We start from the raw sequence: 24,104 nt of genomic DNA, 5'->3' as shown, positions 1-24,104 counted from the left end.
TTTAAGCATAAAAGAAGAACTTCTATCATATTTTCATTACAAGCTTTTATTCTTTTAGGAAAAATTGAGAATTATCAGTAATACCAGAGCAAAGCTATGGTAAATTTTTCAGAAAATAATGCATATCTTATTTTTATGCATAATGCTAAAAGAGGACTTCCTACCATATTCTAGGATTAGACATCCTATGCAAAAAGAATGATTTTCATCATATTCATGGTGGGAAATAATTTTTTGTATCTATACATAAATATTTAATTAAGAGAAAAAAGAAAATTTTGGTACAAAATTTTTTATGCAAAAAGAGGAATTCCCATGATATTCGAGATCCAAACAATTAAATGTTAAAAGAGGAATTTTTGGCATAATTCAAATTATGAGCATTTACCGAAAGTGGAATTTTGAGTATTTTTATTTTTACTGAGAAATATGGGTAGAATTGATTTTTGTAAATCCCATGAATCTTTTATTCAAAAAGAAGAATATTGAATATATCTTAATTGAGAAATTTGAGAAAGAATGTGAAAATATCCATCGAGAAAACTTGGATAATTCTTATTCAGAAAAGGGAATCTGGAATCCCTGGGAGGATCAAGGATCCATTGAGTAAACGGAAGTTTAGAATTAGTTCTCATTAATAAAGCTTAAGGAATGAAAATACAATACGTAAATGCTCTTTCTGAGTTTTTACTATTCAATTCTGATAAGGTTTATTTTCTCTTTTTAAACCTTCAACAACACTCTGATACTTAGATTTAATGGGATCGAGAAAAAGTACCTTTAACTAGGTCAAGCAACAGAAACTTAGAAAAGTCCTATGAGTATATCGAAAGTAGAGAAACTGTACTAAAAGTGGATGTGTGATAAGATGTGATGTGGATTTGAATAGACGTAGATGGATGTGATGTGGATGTGAATGAATGTAAATGGATGTGATGGGATGTAAATGGATGCGATGTGATGTTATAAGATGAGATGTGATGGGATGTAAATGGATGCGATGTGATGAGATGAGATGTCATGAGATGTGATGTGATGAGATGATATGTGATGTTATAAGATGTTAATGTGATGTGATAAGATGTGAATGTGATGTGAGTGAATGTGATGAGATGTGAATGGATGTGATGTGATATGGATAAATGTGGATGTGATGTAATGTGGATGGAATGAATGTGATGTGATGTGGATGGAATGAATGTGATGTGATGTGGATAGATGTGAACGAGATGTGATAAGATGAGGATGGATGTGACGAGATGTGAATGAATGTGATGTGATGTAAATGGATGTGAATGGGAGTGATGAGATGTGAATGGGAGTGATGAGATGTGATGAGATGTGATGAGATGTGATGAGATGTGAATGGGTGTGATGAGATGTGATGAGATGTGAGTGGATGTGATGAGATGTGAATGGATGTGAATGTGATGTGATGATATCTGAATGGATGTGGTGAGATGTGGTGAGATGTGAATGTGATGTGAATGGATGAGATGTGATATGGATCTGGTTAGATATGAATGGATGAGATATGATGTGGACATATGAGATGTGATGTGATGTGGATCTGGGTAGATGTTAATGGATGTGAAGTGATGTAAATAGATGTGAACGTGATGTGATGATATGTGGATGTGATTTAGATCTGAATGAATGTAGATGGATGTGATGTGATATGAATGGATGAGATGTGATGTGGATATGTTGTGATGTGGATAGATGTGATCTGCACCTGGATAGATGAGAATGGATGAGATGTGATGTGACGTGATGTGATGAGAATAGATGTGATGAGATGTAATATGATGTATGAAGGATGATGGGAATACATATGACTAGATGTGGAATAAGCAATGTGAATTGACGTAGAAGAATGTGGAATAACAAGAAATGATGTGGAACAATGTGGAAAGAGTTTGTTAGAAACTGTATTTATGAAACCTATTTTTAAATGACTATTTTATGTCAAGAATGTTGGGGAAGCATTTTGACCATCTTGTGAATGAGGTCGTGGAGACCTAAGTGATAAGGTTGCACAACAGCTGATGGAGAGTCAATGGAGGACGTCTCGCATAGCAAGGTCGGTCGAGGTCTTGACCAGCCTCGGTTTGATCTAAATGGTGAGCTTTTGGTGGTGGATGAGGGACCAAGGAAGCGGCCTATGCATGAAGCACTAGGTGACCTACAAGAAGGAGCCTAGAGGGTGCTGACCATATGGTGCTCGGGCTCTGGGTCGTTGAAGATGCCCATGCATGCGTCAGGGAAGAAAATGGAACAAGGAGTTAGAGTTGTTTTTTGAACTCAGGCATGGATCTAGTTTATTGGCCTTGCTAGTCCAACGGATGAGTCTATGGCTCTTTTATATAAATCTGTTGGTTGATCTTGCTGATCTTCAACAAAGAGTCCATCTGGATTTTTCTTATGTGATTATATTTTCGGGTACTATGAGCTAGGAACTATTGAACAGGCCCCTTAGCGAGCAGGTGGTGAGCGTTCTGGTTGTTGCCAATAATGCCATAGGTACACCGATGAAGGAATGATTGAAAATTTAAAATTCAAACCAGATATTTTGGAGGATTATAATCATTGATACTATGGTTTCATTAAAAGATTGTTTTAAAGACAGCTAAATCTGTGAAAAAGGCAATTTCATATTAGGTATGTAAGTGGTGTGACTATCTCGAAGTTTGCTTGAAGTACCGGCTAGGGGGCCTGGGAACTCTTTTCCTTGGTACCCGGGGCAAAACATAACCAAATTTTTAAATGGATCCTATCAATACAGTGGTTGGGCAGCTGGCTAACCCATGGGACTGGATGGGGTTATGCTGAACTGATGGATCCCTAAAATAATACTAAATTTTGTTAAGTTACGATGGTTGAAGTAAATCTCGGATAATCCTTGTTCTATGGAAAAGAAGAATCAACTATGCCTCTTAATGAGGAAAAAAGCGTTGGTCTCTATGATCCAAGTGAAAGTTCCTCCCTTGACCCGGCCATGTGACCTGTGGGTTTGGTCGGAATGTCAATGGGTAAATTTAAGGCTCTTGACTACGTTAGAATAAATTTTCCTAGAGGAATCGCCTATGCTTTCTGAGAGAGAGAAGTTTATTCCGGATTCGGTTTTGGAAAAATCGAGGGATTAGTCTCTTGTCCGGATATCCATGGGTGAGGCCCCCAGTGAGAGGCTCTGCCCTAACGTAGGAAGTACTACTCTTAGGAGTATTTGTGCCATTCTCCCCAAGCCTTCCTTTTCTAGCTTCACTTTTAGTTCAGCCTCTTCCAGAATTTGGAGGCACTCTGGGGGCTGTAGTAATGTAGGGCTACCTTTCCATGGGCCGTAAGGGCTTCTTTGTTGATGATGGCCCCATGGAAGCCTTGGGCATAAGGGCCCAAAAAATTCAGCTTTGGGACCCGCACAACACTGGTTTTTTTTTACTTGCTAGGGAGCCTGTGACGCTGGCTTGAGTGGCAGCTGGGGTCTCGATAGCTTCAAACTCTGAGGCCGACATCTATACATGAACAGCGCATCAGTCTTCCGACTGGTGAGGTAGGTACCATTTTCTTTCTTTACTTTTTCTTTTTTTCTTTTCTTTTCTTTTTAAAAAAATGGATAACCAGTTAGTTGAAGTGAGATACATGTGAATTTTTTAAATTTTTAACACATGTAGTACCACTAAATGATGTGTCAAAATTCTTGGCATTCTAACAATAAACCCACTGCTTGAGGATTCTCCTATTCCACTAGGTACATGTGATTGCTTCTCTCCATTCCCCTCTAAATATATTGGATAAATATTGTCCCCTACTATCTGATCTTAGGCATTTTATGTGCATAATTTTGTCTTTCTCAACCATAGTCTTAAAACTCTAAAAGTGCATAAACACTTTTCACTTTTCTCTTTCATGAAGTATATCCACACTTTCCTAGTATGGTCACATCACTAAAAGATAGTGACATCCCCCTTTGATTGATGCCGTCTTTGTTTCTCTTGTTGGTCCCCAAACATCAGAATACACCATATCCAATGATCTTTCACTTACATTCTTATCATGTGGAAATGCGTTCTTAGATTGTTTTGCCAATTGGCATGCTTCTCATATTTTATACATTCCATTCACTTTGAACTTTGGCAAACATGTAATAGTAGTTTGCATATTTTTCAACTGACCAAATATTGACATGACCAATATGTTTATGCCAAATGTCAATGTCTGCAAAACTGACCAAATATTGACATGACCAATGTCAATGTCTGCAATCATACATGTACCATGTGAAAACATTGTAGTCTTTTCTTTAGGCATGTTTACATCCATTGTAAACATAATGCCAATTATGTTTCCCTTGTAGCCACACAACATTGATTTTTTAAATCTTTTACACAACATCCATGAGGGCTAAACCTCACTTAAACATCCATGAGGACCAAAAATGATTAATCATGCTCACATAAACCACATAGAGATTCCAAGATATCACTCTTGAAAGATGGTGAAACTTAACTCGTTCACCATTGGCATGTGACTCAGTGTATCACTACTACGTTAAATTTACCTCTCTGGTAATGGAGTTTAAGGTCATACTCTTGTAGGAGCTCCACCCACCAAGCTTTTCTACCTTTCGAATCACCAAGCTTTTCTACCTTTCAAATCACCTTAACTAGAAATCCATTTCAAACCTTCATGGTTTGTCCGAACCTCAAAAGTAGCACCATACAAGTAATGTCGCCACTTTTTAAGAGCATGAGCAAACTCTAGTAACTCTCGCTCGGTCGTAAGCCAAGTAGTTATGCAAGGCACGGTCAAGCTTTTTTCTTTCAAATACAACAGGGCATTCCCTTTGCGCCCCAATGGCCTCCCCACTAGCATCTATCTCCAAAATAAACGTCTCATTGGGGTCCACAATGCTACCATCGCAATGGCCACCTTGAGCTTCTCAAAACTTCTTTATTGAGGATCCCCCCAACGAATAGTTTTATCCTTTGTCCTCAACTCATCGGTTCTTCATGTAGTCCTTTACATACTGTCCGGTAGAACCCGGACATGCCTCGAAAAATCTGCAGTTCCTCGAGATTTCTAAGTTCAAGCCATCTAACATTGGCATCCACCTTGTCATGATCCATCCATGGAGAAAATATGGCCTAAATAGTGGATCTCCTTAGCAAAAAATTTGAGAAAACTTTACACTTGGATGCCTTCCCAAATAGCTTATTTTCCATTAGGACCTCAATGGAAGGCTTCTTGGGCCCTTTTATTTGGCAGTTTAAGGAGTCAAACCTTTTCTCTTAAGAAGAAACGTTTTCTAATTAGAAGCTTCAAAACGGCTACTTTATTCAAATTTGAATTTTGGAGGAAAAATGGAATTTAAAATCTAGCGGACAAAACCATATCATGTAACATATCTATGGAAAGCTCTTGATGCGTAGATCACGGATCTATAATCTCCGCTCAAATTGGAGCTTGTATGTAGAAGTTATGGAGGTCCAAAAATTGTAAAATTGCCTCTCTCCCTTTTTGGGGAAAAAAGTGTACCCTTTGACCACTCTTACACCTCTCTTACAAACCCAATATTTCAGTCCACATGGCAACCCCCCATTTGGCTATTCCTTAATCACCTTGATTAGGCTTGGGCAAATTAAAGGGCCCAAGAAGACCCCATTCACTTCCTAATGCTTAAAGAGTTTGAACACTGAGCGCAAATGATGTAAGTGTTCTTCTTTTGAATTACTATATATAACTATGTCATCAAGGAAAACTACTACGATTTTTCTCAAACATGGACGTAAAACCTTGTCCATCAGTGTTCTTCTTTTGAATAACTATATATAACTATGTCATCAAGGAAAACTACTACGATTTTTCTCAAACATGGACGTAAAACCTTGTCCATCAGTGTCATAAATATGGCTCAATTGTTCGTTAAGCCAAACGGCATGACTAAGAATTCATGATGTCCAAAACGACTCCTAAATGCGGTCTTGGAAATATCTTGTTCCCTTATCTTAACTTGGTGATACCCCGATCTAAGATCAATCTTACAAAAGTATTTTGCACCATGAAGTTGGTCAAATAACTCATCAATGCATCGCATTGAGTATTTGTTCTTAATCGTAATTTGATTAAGAGCACGGTAGTCTATGCACATCTGCATAGACCCATCTTTTTTTAAAACCAAAATAATGGGTGATGCCCATGGTGAAGAACTCGAGTGTATAAACCCTTTCTTCATATACTCAGCTAACTGTTTTTCCACTTCCTTTACCTCAAGGTGGCTTAACTTGTAAGCAGGTTTGCTTATAGGTTTTGACCCAGGTGGCACATCAATTCCATGGTCAAACTCCCTAAATGGTGGAACACCATCTAGCTTAACTTCTTGTAAGCATGTTTGCTTATAGGTTTTGACCTTGGTGGCACATCAATGCCATGTTCAAGCTCCCAGATGGTGGAACACCATCTAGGAGAGATCATTGTTGGGAAACACATCCCTAAACTCTCGTAATAAATCACTCAAAGAAATTACGTACTTTTGTTTTGTTGTCGTAGTGGTTTTAGCCTTGGTATTTACATTTTGTTCACATGAAGACAAAATAGGACAAACTTGGTCTCTGGCAACCATAACTTAACTAGTGCGTAGTTAAGGAAATTGTGGGTGGCTCCATCATTTGTCATGATGGTTGCCACATCGTCTGGGTGTAATTCAGCAAGCATGGGTACTATCTATATGTCTGATAGTTATCTCTCTAAACTTTGTGGAACTAAGAGGTAACCCTTGAATAGTATGCAACTGCTTGAGAGGATTTACCACCCTTCTTAGCATCACTAGAACTACCTCTAGCTCACAGCCTTCGACATGCTGCTTTGCTATGTCCAGCCTCAAAATAGTTAAAGCATAGATTTTATTTTCTAGCTTTATCATATTGCTCCTTCCTTGTGGATTTAGATTGGTTTTTCTCTTTAAAACAATGTGGTTTCTTCGACCAACGCCCACTATGTCCTCTCTATTCCTTGCCCTCTATTGCCCCAAAAGAATTTCCTCTTAAAGCTCGAGCCCTCTTTACTCTCAGTTGTCTTGCTAAGAGCGACGTGAAATGTCATCATAAATCTTCGCATATTTTATGGCCTCACTGAAATCTATCGATTGCTTAGGCTCTACAAAAGCCTCATAATCTAGGTGTAAGTCTCATGAATCCATGGAATTCATTGATTCCCTTTAATTTTAACATAATCTCGCGTAGTTGGAGATGTACTAGGTGAAAGAAATGCAATGCATCTAGAACTTATCCTAATCACGCTACGACCTCTGCAACTCGTTCATAGGAAAAAATTCTTTTCGAAACAACGTTTCTACCTAGGTGCTCAGAAGTCTGGCGCTCTTGGCCAAACTCATCCACCATTTGTACGCCTTGCTTGTCCAACGACAGGCTGGCCTCTACAGGCCTCACATCCTCTAGCGACTGCCTGAGGTTGTGAATATCTGACCATTGTTGGCAGTAAGATATTTACTGAGTCCTTTTTGTGATCTTTCTCCTCTTCCCCAAAGCTCGGTGGCTTGAGATCCTTGTTGAGAAGATTAGTAGTCGCCTGTGGACTACATCACATGCCCTACAGCCTGTGACCCTACTCGAGGCACTACGTCCTCTGTAAAAGAAGAGAAATTTGCCCTCCTCTGTGCAGATCTCGGCGCAACTACACTCCTTGCAGGAGTACCAGGACTGGTATCCAAATGGGCATGAATGCTCTATGCCTTGGGCATGAATGCTCCTAGGCATAGATAGAATCGTAGCTTGATTTTTCTCAGGTGTGCTGGTCCTAGCAAACAACTAGGTAATGGACCCTGTCGAGATATCTATCTCCTCATCCTCTACACGCAATCACGAAGAGAAAGAGGTTGTTTTGCTACACCTTGTTAAAGAGAGAGAGAGAGAGAGAAATGGCGGCTATGGCTGAGTGTGGCTTTAGAGCCCTTGTGTGGTGTGTGTCTCCGGAGATATCACACGCTTCAAACCATTGCACCTTGTGTGTTGGGGCCAGCTGCTGCACATGCAACGTGGCCGAGAGGATATGGCGATGAGAGCTTCGCTCAATATGTCATGTGCGCCTCGGTTGCTGTGCATGAACAAAGAGAGAGAGAGCGCTGTGATAGAGCTTCATGATGGCAAGAGCCTGTTTCCCTCCACCCCACCGACCTATGGCTGCTGCTCACGTCTGTCAGTCTCCAGCTACCAGAGAGTAAGCCCAAAACTTAGCCAAGCTTGGTTATGGTGGCTTCTTCTTCCTCCTCCCCACACCCTGTCGTGCAGCAGAGAGATAAGATGATCCTCCTCCACCACACAAAAAAATTATCTTGCTAAGGTTGTTTAACCTTTGTGGGCCCAACCCTCGTTCATGCGGCGATGACGAGAACCAAGGCTCTCATACCAATATCAGGTTACGGTAGAGAAAACGCATCGACAATGGAGGAGGATAGCTGTGGATTCCCACCCATCCATAGAGGGAATGAGGGTAAGGTTCCCCACTGCCAAGTATATATGGTGGCCTGCCTACCCACACATACCTGGCTGTTTGCGGGACTACGCTCAGGTGCCCTCTCCCCTAAACCTTGGCTCGCTCGTCGCCCATGCTTCAGTGGGCAGTCTTGGAGTCCGGTAAACCTCCCCGTAGCCACTATGGGCTACGTAACATCAACATTGCTTTGTTATTTTTGTACAAACCAAGTGTAACAATCCAAGAGCAAACTCCTCATCAAGGCTATATTCTACACCACTATCTCCATTAACAAATGAGTGACCTATTGAAACATCAAGAATTGTGAAAGGTTGATCTACCTTCTCTTTTCCCTTTCGTGATACATGTGAATTTTCTGAATTTTAAGCCCTTGTAGTACCACCAAATGATGTGTTAAAACTCCTAGCATTCTTTCTCAACCTTCCTGTGACTAAGGTCTAACAATAGACCCATTGCTTGAGGACTCTTTGGGTGGTCTACTAAGCACATGTGACTACTACTCTCCATTCGCTATAGCGGCATTGTTTTTTACATTAGCGTTTATGGAATCCTTTACTAGTGTGTACTCATCTCATCAAACATAACATCCTTGGTCACTTGCACCTCATGCATAGTGGGGTTATAGTATCTATAACCTTTTTGATCAAGGGAATATCCAATAAAGATAACTACCATAGTAGGGAGTTTGAAAAAATCCCCATACTTAGAATATTCGATAAATCTAAATACCATATTAGGGAGTTTGGAAAAATCCCATACTTTGGGAATTCCAAATGGCGATGCTGTTCAATCTACTTATTAGAGTATCTTGAGCACACCAGCTCCAAATTTGTCAAAGATTAGAGCCTACACATCAAGAGCTTTACAATGATATGTCACATGAGGGGGTTTTGATAAAACATTGATAAGGTTTACTATGCTCTCCATTTGTGAATCTTTTGCAAACTAGGAATTGGAAATTTTCCAAACTCTATAATATTATCTTGATCATATATTTTTCTTCTTGGGATCTAATTTACTTCACACCTCATCTGGTACATATGTATATGAAATGCACCCAAACACTTTGAAGTGCACCAAATTTGGTTTTCTACCATTAAATTTCTATTTAGGCATTATACCATGAACTGTTACAATGAGGGTTCCATCCACAATGTAAACTGCAATTGCTTCAGCGCAAAAATAGTGAGGTATTTCTTTTCCATTTATCAACACATGGGTGCATAAACACTTTTCACTTTTTATCAATGGTCTTTTAACTTACATTCTTATCATGTGGAAATGCATTCTTAGATTGTTTTGCCAATTGGTATTCTTCACATATTTTGTGCATTCCATCCACTTTGGACTTCAGCAAACTTGTAATAATAGTTTGCATATTTTTAAGCCTACTGAATATTGGTATGACCAATACGTTTATGCCAAATGTCAATGTCTACAATCACACCTATACCATGTGCAAACATTGTAGCCTTCACTTTAGGCATGTTTACATCTGATGTAAACATTCTGACAATCATGTTACCCTTGCCAACCATGTGGTACTGATTTTTAAAATATTCTATATAACATCCATGAGAACTAAACCTCACTTACAGACTCCGATCAACCATTTGTCCAAACATGAATCCAAGTTCTTTGTAATGTTTTTGGAACATGAAGTACATCAGCGAGGTTCTTCATTTTGCCATCTTGCATAGACAATGACACCTTACGAGCATGCGTAATAGGATGCACAGTATCATCTCTTATTTTTACATATCCTAGTTTTTTTGTTTTTCACCAGGGATTTCATTAACGTCTTCACAATTTCGTGATCACGTTAATAAAACCTATTGTTAACATATTAAAACTTGTGATCACATTGTATATTCACATGACCTGAGCAATGACCTGCCAGAACCCACTAGTCCCGTAACCCCTCCGGGCTTTTGATTTTCCCAGCGGGCCCGCCGGAAAAAGTGCTTACCCTGGCGGGCCCGCCGGGAAAACAAGGGAACACCGACGGGGTACTATTCTGTTTATAAACACTGCCCGACACCCATCGTACAACTTTTGGAGAGATAGGGGGGCGTGATATCTCTCCTCAAAGTACTTGTAGAGCTCTCGAGTTGCTAGAAGTGTCCTCTTGGGAAGAAGGTCCTTATCTTAGGGGCTGTCATCTTTCCTTGTAGGCACTCCTAAGGCTATTGAGCCACTCGTCCTTAGTTCTTTGAACTGGGGGCAGGGTGTGGTTCGTAGCTAATACTTGCAGAGATTTAGGGACAAATTTGGAGTCATTCAGCTTTGCATTTGAGCCACGTACGTAATCTACCTCATTCTGCTTTATGAATGGTTTGATGGAGCCAAGAGTCCTGCTTAGGGGCTTGTATTGGTTCTTGATACTTGATATAGTTTAGAGTAGACAAGGGTCTATTGTCCTATACTAGAGTATTGGGCAAGCATAGATCTTTGATTTTCTTTGTGAATGTTAGAGAAGGTCTATTGTCCTATACTAGAGTATTCGGCAAGCATAGATCTTTGATTGTGTAAAGTATCCTTAATTGGGTACAAAAGGCATCCTTCATTGGGGGTGCAATGTGCATGATAGTTTCGAAGTAGTTTTGTAGTAAGACCTTCCAAGATAGTTTGAAGTAGTTTTGTGTTATGTGATGATCTTTTGTCTTTGTCAAGATAGTTTCGAAGTACTTTGTCTGCTAATGTATGTTTTGTAATACGTGAGTGATTTGTTGTTTTTTCATTTGTGTATTCATTGTTATATGCTTGGTTGAATAGGTTATTTGTTGAGATGGAGGACAATGTTGGATCCAGTGATACCAATAGAGTCCAAATTTCAAATAGCAGGAAAAAAAAGGCACCTGGGATAGAGTGGCAATATGCAATTAACATTGGTGATCGATTCATAGATTGGGAGTGTAAGCTATGCCATGCAGTAAAATCAGGTGGGGCGCCTCAACTAAGAGAACACTTTTTAGGCGGACCGAAGAAAAAGTCATGTACCCACCCCTCTGCACCTATAGTAGCCAAACGCATAAGAGAAGAAATTCAAAAGAAAGATTCAAGAAAACATGACACTCCTACCGTTAATGTATCACGGCAGCAAGAACACTGTTGTTCTAATCATCAAACTCCCGCTACATCGCCTACTTGTACCCCGAACGGCAATGTGCAACCAGAAAGTAATCTACCCAGTGCATCTTCCTGCAAGCGAAACTTTGACGTAGGAAATATACCCATGTGTCAAACTTCATTGCAAGAAAGCCTACGTCAAGGTCGACTCGATGATGCACAACTCGCCCTTGCTGAAGCGATTTAATTTTCTGGGAGTGCTATGATGATGGTGGACAGTGAGCATTGGAAGAGAGCATGGAAGAAAATTGGTGAGTTTGGACCAGGGTTTTCACCGCCTACGTACCATGCTATGCGAAATGATCTATTAGAGAAATGTTATGCGCAAGTAAAAGAACGTGTATAAAGAATAATTCTTAGCAATATAGAGCTTTCTGGATGTAGTATAGTAAGTGATGGATGGTCTAATGTGCAAAGAAAACCATTAATTAATATAATGGTTATTTCACCTAGAGGTGAAACTTTCATCCGTGCCGTGGATTCAGCTGGTTCAATCAAAACTGAGGCTTACATTGCTCAAGTCATTAGCTCTGTGATAGAGGAAGTGGGTGCCAAAAATGTAGTCCAAGTCGTCATGGACAATGCAAAAAATTACAAAAATGCATCCAAAATCCTACGATGACAATATCCACATATTTTTCCGGTAGGCTGTAATACTCATAGTTTGAATCTTGTATTAAAAGATTGGTATAAATCTGATGATACCAAATGGTTTGCCTCAATCGTCGACACTGCTCGCCAGCTTGTGAGATTCATGCTCAAGAGACAGAGAGTGTTAGATATTTTTCGACCTCGCATGTCAGTTATGTTAAAGCTTCCAGCGGAGACTAGGTTTTGCACTCACTTTTACACTTTTGAGTCTCTTCTTAGAAATAAAGATGCAGTTTGTGAAACATTTACATGCATGGCATTTCATGACTGGGAGAACACTCAACTTGAAAAAGTGAAAGAGAAAATCAAAGTCTTGAAGGCAGCGCTTACGAGAAGAAGTTGGTGGAACAGTGTGATGGATGCATACCACGTAATGATGCCTGTTATGTATGCCGTACGAAGTCTTGATCAAAGAGCGCCTAATCTCGAAAAAGCATGGATGCAATGGTGGACTGTCCAGCAGAGTTTGGAGTGTCCTAAGAAATTAGAGCATTCAGTGGTAGAAAAGCAATGGCGTGTACCATTCTCCAGTAGACAAAGAAAAGTTCTATTGAAGTACTTTCATGCTAGATGGATTGGAGCGCATTCACCACTACACAGTGCTGCTTACATGTTAGATCCTGAATATTGGAATATGTATTTGATGTTCAACGTTGAAGTGGTGCAAGATTTTTATAAAGTGGTAAACACTTTCTATAATAATGATGATGATCGTGTAAAGTGCATAAAGAAGATGACCTCATTTCGATTGAAAGAGGGTTTATTTTCCAACTCCCTTGTTCAACAAATGGCTAAAGAGCAACCTGCATGGAAGTGGTGGATGATGAATGGTGGTGAGCATTATGCTTTATTGCGCAACCTTGCGATGAAGGTTCTAAGTCAGTGCTCTTCAAACTCAGGCTCAGAAAGAAACTGGAGCATGTACAAATATATTCACAGTACTATTCGCAATCGACTTCTTGCAAATCGAGCAGATAAACTTGTTTACATGTATTGCAATGAAAAGATCTTGCGAGACATTGAAAGCGAAGAGTATGAAGAAGATATGCCCAGATGGATGTACAATTGTGATGATGTAGTAGACGAGAACTTTGATGTTGGACGCACGTTGTGCACCACCCTTGAGATAGAAGACAATTTAGACATTGACTTAGATGAGCTTAATTTAGCAGACGAGAGAGTTAACGGTGAAAGAATTTTGGAGCAAGATACTAACATAGAGGAAGAAGTCATTTCATTAATTTCATAAAAAGTACTTGTACAAATGATCGTATTTGGAGAAATTATCAATACAAAAGTAGGATTTGTCTTTCTTAGCTTTCATCTTGAAATAAATTACGAATTGCACTAGGAGTTGCATCTAAAGGTCCTGGTGGTTTATATTCGCTAGCCATGCCGAACACTGTATAAATACCTTGATTTATTGGGACACTGCACAATGCACATGTGGAAGTATTTTGCATTTGCCTCACTAAACATATTAAGTGGTAGTAGTGTCCACAGGGTAGTATATACTGGCCGCTCCACCCATCGAATACTTTGTAACATACAGGACATTGGGGGGTGGAGGAACTAGTAGCCTCAGCAGCAGAAACTCCCACAAGATCAGGATGTATCAAAAAATGAGAGATGTGGTTTCCTTGGCGCACAGGAGCAATACGTGAAGAGATGCTCTGTACATCTTGGCTGATCTTTGTGAGCTGCTCTTGAATCCCTCTATTGGCCGGGGGAGGAGTTGACGCTTGAGATAATCGCTCAGCTTCTTTCTCCTTCTCTGCTAGCTGTGCCCCTAAGCTTTCTTTGACCTTGTTTAACTCCAATCCAGCGTCCTCCACCATGAGAGCAAGTTCTTCCCTTGTGAATGTCACTGTCTCTTCACGTATGTCGTGGGTGTTGACAGTGGCCTCTCTGGAGGCGAAGTCCACTGGAGTTTCTAGGATAAATTGAGCATATAGCATCTTAGCAAAATAGAGTGGAGCGTCGGCATTATGGAGAGGACGACCGTACACCTCCAAGAAAATGCGCTCGGCATTAGTTTTGATATCATTGTGAGTGCAACGTGAAATCTTCCATCTTCCCTTCTTAATCTCGCCATCTGGACATGGCCATATTTCCTTTATCATCTCTGTGGTTACGCGTTTGTTTATGTCTTTCCATTGGGCATAAGGAGGATTTGTCCATTTCAACAACCTGCATGCTATTCTTGTAGCTTCGCGGGCTGTCAGGCCATGTGCAAGGGCCTTCATTCGCTCATATGCCTTCTTGGCTAACTCTTGATGCTCGTTTGCTTGCGCCTCTGCCATATCTGCATGAACATAAATGACTTTAGGATTTTAATGAACTGTAAAGATCAACGTAAGATAAATTGACCATTACCCTCAAAAACTTAAAGTTTAACACCACGAGAGGAGATATGTATTGCAAAGACTCAATGAGAAATATCCACTTGACTCCAAAAATACTTCAAACAATGCGCGAACATCAAATTTTGAAGAGAAAACATAAACTTAAACACCACAAGAGGAGAGAGATATTGCAAAGACTCAATGAGATAATATTTTAAACAATGGACACATCAAATTTTGAAGAGAGAAACAAAGTGCCATTCCTGAAACTTAATCTCCTGATACTGTATCATTACAAAATTGGGGTGAATGACACCGATAGCTCTACAAGAGGACGTTGTGCCCTCGTTGGGTCAGTATTTAGTGATCTAAAAAATTCAACTACTTGCAAAATTGATTTTCGCTCATCGCGATTAGGCAGAAACATCCAATTTTTGACTCTATGAATAATAGTATCCATGGTAACTTTGTCATAGGAACTATTATCCATCCACAACTCTTGTACTTTCTGCCAAAAGTCATATAAAGTTTGTAATAAATATCCCAAGGCAAAAACATCAGATGCAGGAGTGTATGCATTTGCCAAAAACGGATCATAAAGCTCCGGGGCTATCCACGGCCGTTTATTTCGCTCTCTGTCTGCGTAGGAGACCGCCTGTGCCACCTTCTCTGGGTTCTTGTCTGCTTCAAATACAAAATTGAGAGACACCCATTTTTTGGGCGCTCTCAGCAGTAACCCCCAATCGATAATACCTATGCGTGGCTTCAACTCTTTTGTAAAATCCAACACTACATTGAATGGATGTAGGTCGGTGTGTACAATTCCTGCCAGATGTACTGCCGCTAGCAGGGCATGCATAATATGTGGCATGGTTATTACTATTTGTTTTATTTTAGAAAGTTCTAGATGACTTAAAGGAATATTATCGGGCGGGGGTTGTCTCCATCCTCGATCCAAACGGAAAATTGCTCTGGTGAACTCACTGAATCTGAAGGGAACCTTCAGAAGAGTATCACCAAGCGAGCCGCCATTATAGTACGGGAAAATTGTGATCCAAGGAGATTCTTTTCTGAATGCAATACACCTGACAATCGATGGGTGTAGAACCTGCATGCCCTGCTCTGCCTGGAAGCTCTCGAACTTGGCGCTGCCTTCTCCTTTGTAGTGCTTTCCGCAAAAAGTAATGTGCTCCGGCAAAAATGATATACCTTTAACTGTATACTCCTTTATTGTGCCAAAAACACCAGAGCCTATTGTTCGCCCTTCGAACAGAGCCTCGTGCGGGATGCCAATGAGGTGTGTGCACATAGAATTGTAGATGGTACGATTAATGACACCTGTACCATTTGCATCTGCCTGGCTGGACGTTGCAGTGACGTCCTGGGCAATGCGCACTCTTTTGGGGAGGGACTCTACATCCAGCGCCTTCATGCGCTTGCTCTTGGCTCTTTGCTCGCTCCATACAACGTCCCATAACTGTAGACGTTGCATATTAGCTTCAGGCGGGGCAGCATCTCTAAGATCACTGCATGCTACACGCATGCTCCCCAAAATGGTTCGTGTTATATGTTGATGGTTGAAATCTGCTATCTTCTGTCTATCAAGCAACTCAGCGTTGCCTCCGCTTCGAAGCCGACGCTGTGCATTTTCCCATATCTGGTCTATTAGATCTCGCATGAGTATCTCAGACTCATTGATCTTTTTGACGACATCATCAGCACATTGTGACACTGTGATGACTGCTTCAATGCGAATTGCTCGTAGAACGATTTTACGCTCTTCGGGGGAAAGCATGTTGGTCGTCTTCGTAAATCTAGCAAATATCACTAAACACAAAAAAACAGAATATCAAACATTACTGAAATCAACATCAAGTAAACGTGAGAGAACAGCAACAAGTGTATCATTACTTATCAATGTTCAAACAAAAACGGAATATCAAATAATTTTAATGAACTCAACATCATCCAATACATCATCAAATGTGAGAGAACAGCAACAAGTGTATCATTACTTATCAATGATCAAACAAAAACGGAATATCAAACAATATTACTGAACTCAACATCATGCAATACATTATCGAACGTGAGACAACCGCAACAAGTGCATTATTACTTATCAAGTGTATACATTATCGAACGAGAGAGAGAGAGAGGGGGGGAGAAAGAGAGAGAGGTGTGACAGATAGAGAGAGAGGAAACATTAGATGACATTTTTAATAGTTTTGTGAGTTCCTAAAGAGAGGAAAATAATGTTTTGTAATCCTAAAGTACTCCTCATCTACACACCTATCGTGATAGAGAGAGAGATGTGAAGTATATTATGAGAGAGAGAGAGAGAGAGAGAGTTGTGAAGTGTATCATGAGAGAGAGAGAGAGAGAGAAATGTGAAGTGTATCATGAGAGAGAGAGAGAGAGAGAGAGAGAGAGAGGAGAGGAAGAGAGAGTTGTGACAGATAGAGAGAAGAAACATAAGATGACATTTTTAATGTTTTTGTGAGTTCCTAAAGAGGAAAATAATGTACTGTTTTACTTTTTAAGTAAATAGAGGGAGAAAAAAGAAATTATTAGGAATTATGTATATTTTAAGAGAAAAAAAAAGAAATCCTTATGTACACATCTATCGTGTTGTGAAGTGTATCATGAGAGAGAGAGAGAGAGAAAGAGTTGTGAAGTGTATCATGAGAGAGAGAGAGGGGGGTAGGAAGAGAGAGAGAGATTCATTTTTTCGAGTTACGAATCACGATATTATAAAATAAAACGTTTAGACAATATGATGTAAACTTTGATCCATGAAATACTCATGCCGCGTTAGCAACCAAGTATCGCATGGATCAAACACAATAAAAACAATACAAGTCAAATCAAACAAATTTACGACATTTTTTCGACCGCGTTAACGATCATATGCCGTAATATGCAAGCAAATTTAAGATATTTTTTCGACCGCGTTAACGATCAAATGCCGCAATATGCAAAAAACAATTTATGGTCATTTCTTCATCCATGGCATCTTCCCAATTCTTATCTCCAAGTTCCTCCTCAAAACATGTGGGTTCTATCTCTTGTATTACTTTGGCCATATATACATAAGGATGGGTCGTATACCCACCTATCCACGAGATATCTAACCCTCCTACACCTGCATACACCTGGATCACTGCCAGGTGTTCTAAACAATGCTTTGGTTTTTTTGTACACACAAGGCATAACAACATCCAGGGTCCCAAACTCCTCATTAAGGCTGTGTTCCGAGCCATTTTCCCCATCAACAAATGAATGACCTACTCAAACATCAGGAATTATGAAAGGTTGATCTACCTTCTCTTTCCCTTTCGTGAGATACATGTGAATTTGCTTAATTTTTGGCACCTATAGTACCACTAAATGATGTGTCAAAATTCTTAGCATTCTATCTCAACCTTCTTGAGCAAGGTCTAACAATAAACCCACTACTTAAGGATTGTCCTGGTCCACTAAGCACATGTGATTGCTTCTCTCCATTTTCCTCTAAATTCATTGGAGAAACATTCTCCCCTACTATCTGATCTTAGGCATTTTATGTGCATAACTTTGTCTTTCTCAACCATAGTCTTACAGCTCTAAAAGTGCACAAACCCTTTTCACTTTTCTCTTTCATGAAGTATATCCACACTTTCCTAGTGTGATCATTTCATTGAAAGATATATAATAGTGACATCCTCCTTCTTATTATATATCTTTCAATGATCACATCACGGAAAGATATATTATAGTGACATCCTCCTTTGATTGATGTCATCTTTGTTGGTCTTGTTGGTCCCCAAACATCAAAATACACCACATCCAATGGTCTTTCACTTACATTTTTATCATTAGGAAATGCATTCTTAGATTGTTTTACCAATTGGCATGCTTCTCATATTTTGTGCTTCCATCCACTTTGAACTTGGCAAACCTTTAATAGTACTTTGCATATTTTTCAACTATCACATGACCAATGATTATGCCAAATGTCAATGTCTGCAATCACACATGTACCATGTGCAAACATTGTAGCCTTCCCTTTATACATGTTTATATCCATTTTAAATATTCGGCCAATTATGTTTCCCTTGTAGCCACAGACACTGGTTTTTAAAATTACCACTAGCCCTCATGTCAACCAAGGCTGGCCATGTTGCTAGGTGATCTTCTTGGGGGGACTCCAATTTAAGGGTAGATCTATCTCTTTCCACCCAAAGAGGTTGCACGCGCCTGAAACATAATAGAAGAAAATTCAGCCATGCATCTCTCTTATCTACTTGTCTACTCTTGTGTATGTGTGTTTCCTTACAAAGAAGCTCAAGCTCACCCTTTCCCTTGAATTCTTCTCAAGAGGCAAGCAAAGGAAGCAGTATACAGGTAAGTATAGATCCATCTCTTTCCACCCTTTCCCTTGAATTCTTCTCAAGAGGCAAGCAAAGGAAGTAGTATACAGGTAAGTATAGATCCATCTCTTTCTACCCAAAGAGGTCGTAGGCTCCCAAGCATTCTTGTCAAGGTATTAGAGCATTGGTTAGCATGAAGAGCTCAAGAGGCAAGCAAAGGAAGCAGTATACAGGTAAGGGTAGATCTATCTCTTTCCACCCAAAGAGGCAAGCAAAGGAAGCAGTATACAGGTAAGGGTAGATCTATCTCTTATTTTTATTTAAACTCACCCTATTTGGGTCTGTTTAGAATTCCTTTTTATGTGACCTGTACTCAAAGTCTGAGAAGACCAAGAGAATAAAGTATTACTTTTTATATTACACTTTTTGCAATACAAATGCCGAAAAGTTTTGAGGTCTTCTCCCAAAGCATTAGAGAAAGAGAGAAGAGAGAGTTCTCTCTCCTTTCATTGGCGCACTTGTGCTACTATACCTACTGTGGGCTATCATAGAGTGTACATTGTTGCCTTGTGATGTGGACTCGTCTTATGTTGTGCATGCCATTGGTTGCACTCATTGGCCCTTGTGCCTTGCCAATTGTACATGTAGCCATTTGCCAAATCTCACTTGTGTGCACCTAATTATGTGATTAAGCTTAATGAAGTCCACCTTCTAAGGGATAGCTCCTTTGCAAGGGTGTGTGTTATGGACCTAACTCACCCATATGGTGTTTGATTCAGCTTGGTTGGGTGAGATCCCCAACTCCTTGTGCATGTCTGTGATCCACTGGCATTGTACATTGCATGCACCTCCATGAGTCCCGTAGAGGGCTTTGAATCATTAGCAAAAATTCTACTCGCATTGCTTATAGCTCTTTCATCTTAAGATTATGAATGACTTTATTGATGGATTCACACATTATGGTGAAATTGAGAGCCTTTTAGCTCTATGATATGTCTGCATGAATCAAAAATTTGATATAATTATTGACATGGTTTGAGTATATTCCTCCATTTATTGAAGTCAAGCCATTGAGAGAGTTCTTAGCGTGATGTAGTTAATGACATGGCCTTAATTAGTTAAGTGCTATTTATGCCAATGTGATGTATGTGTATAGCACTCTATAACTAGTGAGGGACTAAGGGTCACGCGCATTTTTTGGATTGTGGTGTTGGTGTTTGGGTTTGTTTGCTTTTTAAAAAAAATTATGGTTGATGATACAATGCTAATAACAACTCAACCAAGTACCTACTACCACTCAATGCCCAAGTGCCTACAAAGCCAAAGTTTAAGATTGTGCTTCATATAAAATATTCTCTCATATCCTTTCAAGGAAGGAGGAAAGAAGGTTCTTTGGTGGTGGTTACTATACTTCAAAATCTGCATGTACCTCAAGGTGGTTTAATCAATTTAGTTAATAAGAAGGATCATCTCTTGTGAGTTGGTGCAATATGTATATGATTATGCCAATGTAGAGGCAATGTTGACAAGTGAGAAATCTAGAAGATGTATTGTTAGCACATCCTTCCACCGTGAACACAACATAATTATCTTCCACGATGCCAATAGTATAGGTGCTCTCGATGTATCAATAGAGACGTCTACAATTCAGTCTGCTCTTGACAATGTTGACTTGGATGAATTGTTGGATGACATGGTAGCACACTGTGCTAGAGATAGAGGTGTGCTAGAGATAGAGCTATGCAAAGATCTCATGTAGCTATGACAGCATATAGCCCCACAACCACCCACTACACGCACACTGGTGAGGGGATAGAGCACGCTGCACAAGGCAACAGCATATAGCCCCAAAACAACCCACTACAAGCGCAACAACACAAGCACACCGGTGAGGGGAGAGAGATATCTCCCCTCTTTCTACAATGCTTTGGGAGAAGACTTTGCCTCTAGTGGTTGCCCCCAAAGTGATACAAGGATTATAAAAATTTTCCCCTTCTAAGACAGACACGTGACAGGTTATCCTCTCCTCCCAAAAGAAGACTTCCCCAGTTAGTTTGTAAATGCATGTTTTCAAGAATGTTTTGGCCATCTTGGAAGGTGACTCGAACCCCTTCCTCCTGGAAGTTTTAGATGGATTTTTGCATGGTTCATGTTTGATTCGGGCTTTATATATGAGGTATTGGTGGTGGAATCAAGAGCCTTTTAGCCGCACCACAGGCATACTTGGTTTATTTGGCATAGAGACATGCATCCCCTCTTTGATGGGGAAAAAAATCTCTCTTACAGCAGTATCTAGCTAAGCTTACAACTTTTCAACATGCACACATTCGCAAAGTTTTCATCAACATGATCTCTTATTTCTATTTCATCAATCTTCCAAGAGGATTCCAGAAAGATGACAAAATTAATTTTGTACAAAGAGTTGAGGTAGGATCTACATGGGTACATGAGCATAATACTGCTGTAATTTTTTCTCTATGATGGGAAGGCATCTTTGATGAAGTCTCTCTCAAGGGTTTTCTTCGAAAAAACAAGTAGGGCTGTGATTGCCAACTTGTGCCTCATGGAACATGGATCGATATTCTCTCCATGAAAAGGACTTGTACTTTGCTGGACTTTCCTTTGTCACAAGCTTCGAAATTGGGGCTATCATGCTATCCTCGGAAGGATTATAGAAGAAAACAAAAGAAAGGCGAGGCTGGGAGCTATTTACCAGAGAGCGATGTAGCATGCTCTTGTACCTCACATTGCTCAAAACCTGCAGAACCAAAAAATGTAAAAATCCCGAACAAATATTTGTTCGTATCAATGGTCCAAAATAAAGACAGCCAAACACGTGGGACTGTGATAATGGATCTTTTTATTCAAGCACACAGCTCCAAGCCTTTGATACAAAATATGTTGAACCTGTTTTTTCTTCACTTGGGCATTGATGCCCAAAGCACAACACATTTGTGGGAGTCCAAATGAGTTTAAGGTTAGAGAGCAAAGTAATACCTGAATGATATCTCCAATGTTGACAATTAGATGCCCCTTCTCAGGCTTTACAGCAGCCCACTGTCCATCCTTAAAGACCTCAAGGCCCCCCACATCATCCTGGTGGAGTATGGCAAGCCCTCCATAATCCTTGTGAGGAGGCGACCCATACGTGAGATTAGCAAGAGGGCAAGCAGGGTAGTGGTTGATTCTCAAGGTGGATGCGTTCATGGAATTGAAGAGCAGCTTGACCTCGTCAAAATCGACTTGAAGGCCACAGAATAGAAGTTGTATGATACGATCTGCCAGGACTTCCATTGCACTGAAATACTCACTGAGATCCGTGCTGCTTTGAGCAGTGAATAAAATCTATGAGGACACCCAAGTGCAATTTGCTAATCCTAGAACCCCAGAACTCAAAACACCACATGGACTACGAAACCTACGTTTGGACTACAAACCATAAAGCAAAGACAAATGTATTGGGCTTAAAAGAAACTTATTCTTGGACTAACAACCATAAAGCAAAGAACAAATGTATTCGACATACAAGAAAGGCGCTCATAGTCTATAAAACCATGACTTCAACTACAAACACTTGGCAGCAGCTTCCTTCAAGGTCTCATGGTACATGAGCTGCCTCTCCTTCATAGGGTCTTTAAGGGCTACCATGATGAGGAATTTAGGAAGACGAGTATCTTCGTAAGCCATAGATAGGAGGTGCATAGATTTGCAAGCAGGATCATCTCAGTCTGGCCCTGCAAGGATGCCATTTTTCCAAGAGAGGATTGGGCTAGAAATCCTCTATGTAGGAACCCTCTGGGTGGGACTAATCCCCTCCATTTGAAAAACTCTACTTCAAACCCTCTATGTGAGACTAATCCCCTCTATTTACCAGTAATCTCCTATATGTGGGACTATGTGTGAACCCACTACGTGTAACCAATTCCCTCTACTAGGGAATAATCCTCTATGTGAGACTAACCCCCCTCTGTAAGGATGATTGTTCCTCTTTAATCATCATTACTCTACGAACCCTTGATTTACAATTCGCTGATGTAATTAACAGAGTTGCCCTCTATTTGCTTTAGCAGCCTTAAATAACAATTAGCTCACGTCATTAACAAAGATGCCTGCCATCTGCTTGAGTAATTATCAGAGATTGCCTCTATGGGACTGCAGTTGATTGTTACCTGAAGCTTTGACGCTGCTCGAATGAGGGTACCCTCTCCAGAAGACCGTGGATCCTGTCTTTTCCGGGCATCACATGCAGAGCTTCGCTCCAGGACCTGATGGCGGAGCTTCGGGTGCTTCCGGTGTAGCCGAGCGGGAGATCGGAGGTTTTGGCGATGGCGATCTTGTCGGGGGACGGAAGGTGGAAGAAGCGGAGGGCGTGGGCGGAGACGGCGTCCAGGAGGGTCTGCGAGACGCCATGGTTGAAGATGCGGAAGAAGCCCCACGATGCAGCGGCGGAGTGGATGATGGGAATCAGCTCCTCGTCGGGAAGGGCCAAGTCCACAGCAGGAAAGACCTCTCCACCCAACAGGGCGGGGCGCGACGCAGAAGACATAGAAGGCCGCTCATTCTCCGCCCACACGAAATCATCAACCTTAAGATCGGTGCCCGCCAAAAATGCAGCTTCTCCCATGGGGAGCAGGAACTCTTAAGCTTCAAGTAGCAAAATGTCCTGATCTCCCCTCTCTCTCTCTCTCTCTCTACAAGTGAAGTGGGGCAGATTGGCTAGTGGGAGGGCCCTTAGAAAGGCCATGATCCACCCGAGTACAAGTCCTACCGTTGGTCGTATATGCCCTCGTATTGCATTCTACCAACGTTGATACCTCTCTCTCTCTCTCAACAATATTCTGACCCTCTAGATGAGGAAGAAAGAGCCTCCCTAGGGGGCTGTAGTGCCAAAGATGCCTTTGTCCCCCCTTTCATTGGACCTAAGGGGGGGACAAAGATGCCTTTGTCCCATAGAAAAGGTCCCGGACCACAAGTGACGAAAATAATACTAACCATCCACGACCACGGAGGTTGTGGATGAGGTCTTTTCAAATGAATGCCTTTGTCCCCCCCTTTCATTGGACCTAAGGGGGGGACAAAGATGCCTTTGTCCCCTAGAAAAGGTCCCGGACCACAAGTG

At 40.6% G+C, this 24,104-nt stretch overlaps 1 protein-coding gene across 1 annotated transcript; it reads right to left on the bottom strand.

Moving 5' to 3' along the window:
- Positions 1-21,320: 21,320 nt before the first annotated feature.
- Positions 21,321-23,666, bottom strand: LOC147614382 (jasmonate-induced oxygenase 2-like). The gene is made up of 3 exons (XM_086780935.1): positions 23,155-23,666; positions 21,983-22,307; positions 21,321-21,743 (listed from the first exon to the last, which is right to left on the bottom strand). Exons 1-3 carry the CDS (start codon positions 23,607-23,609, stop codon positions 21,495-21,497), a joined length of 1,029 nt encoding a protein of 342 aa, XP_086637061.1. The 5' UTR covers positions 23,610-23,666; the 3' UTR covers positions 21,321-21,494.
- Between the last annotated feature and the right edge of the window lie 438 nt (positions 23,667-24,104).

The sequence above is a fragment of the Cibotium barometz genome, chromosome 42 (assembly GCF_041138505.1).
Source record: "Cibotium barometz isolate CiBa-2024 chromosome 42, ASM4113850v1, whole genome shotgun sequence".
In the NCBI taxonomy this organism is placed as follows: Eukaryota; Viridiplantae; Streptophyta; class Polypodiopsida; order Cyatheales; family Cibotiaceae; genus Cibotium; species Cibotium barometz.
Note: the sequence above shows the minus strand (reverse complement) of the source record. Positions and strands in the feature narration are given on the sequence as shown.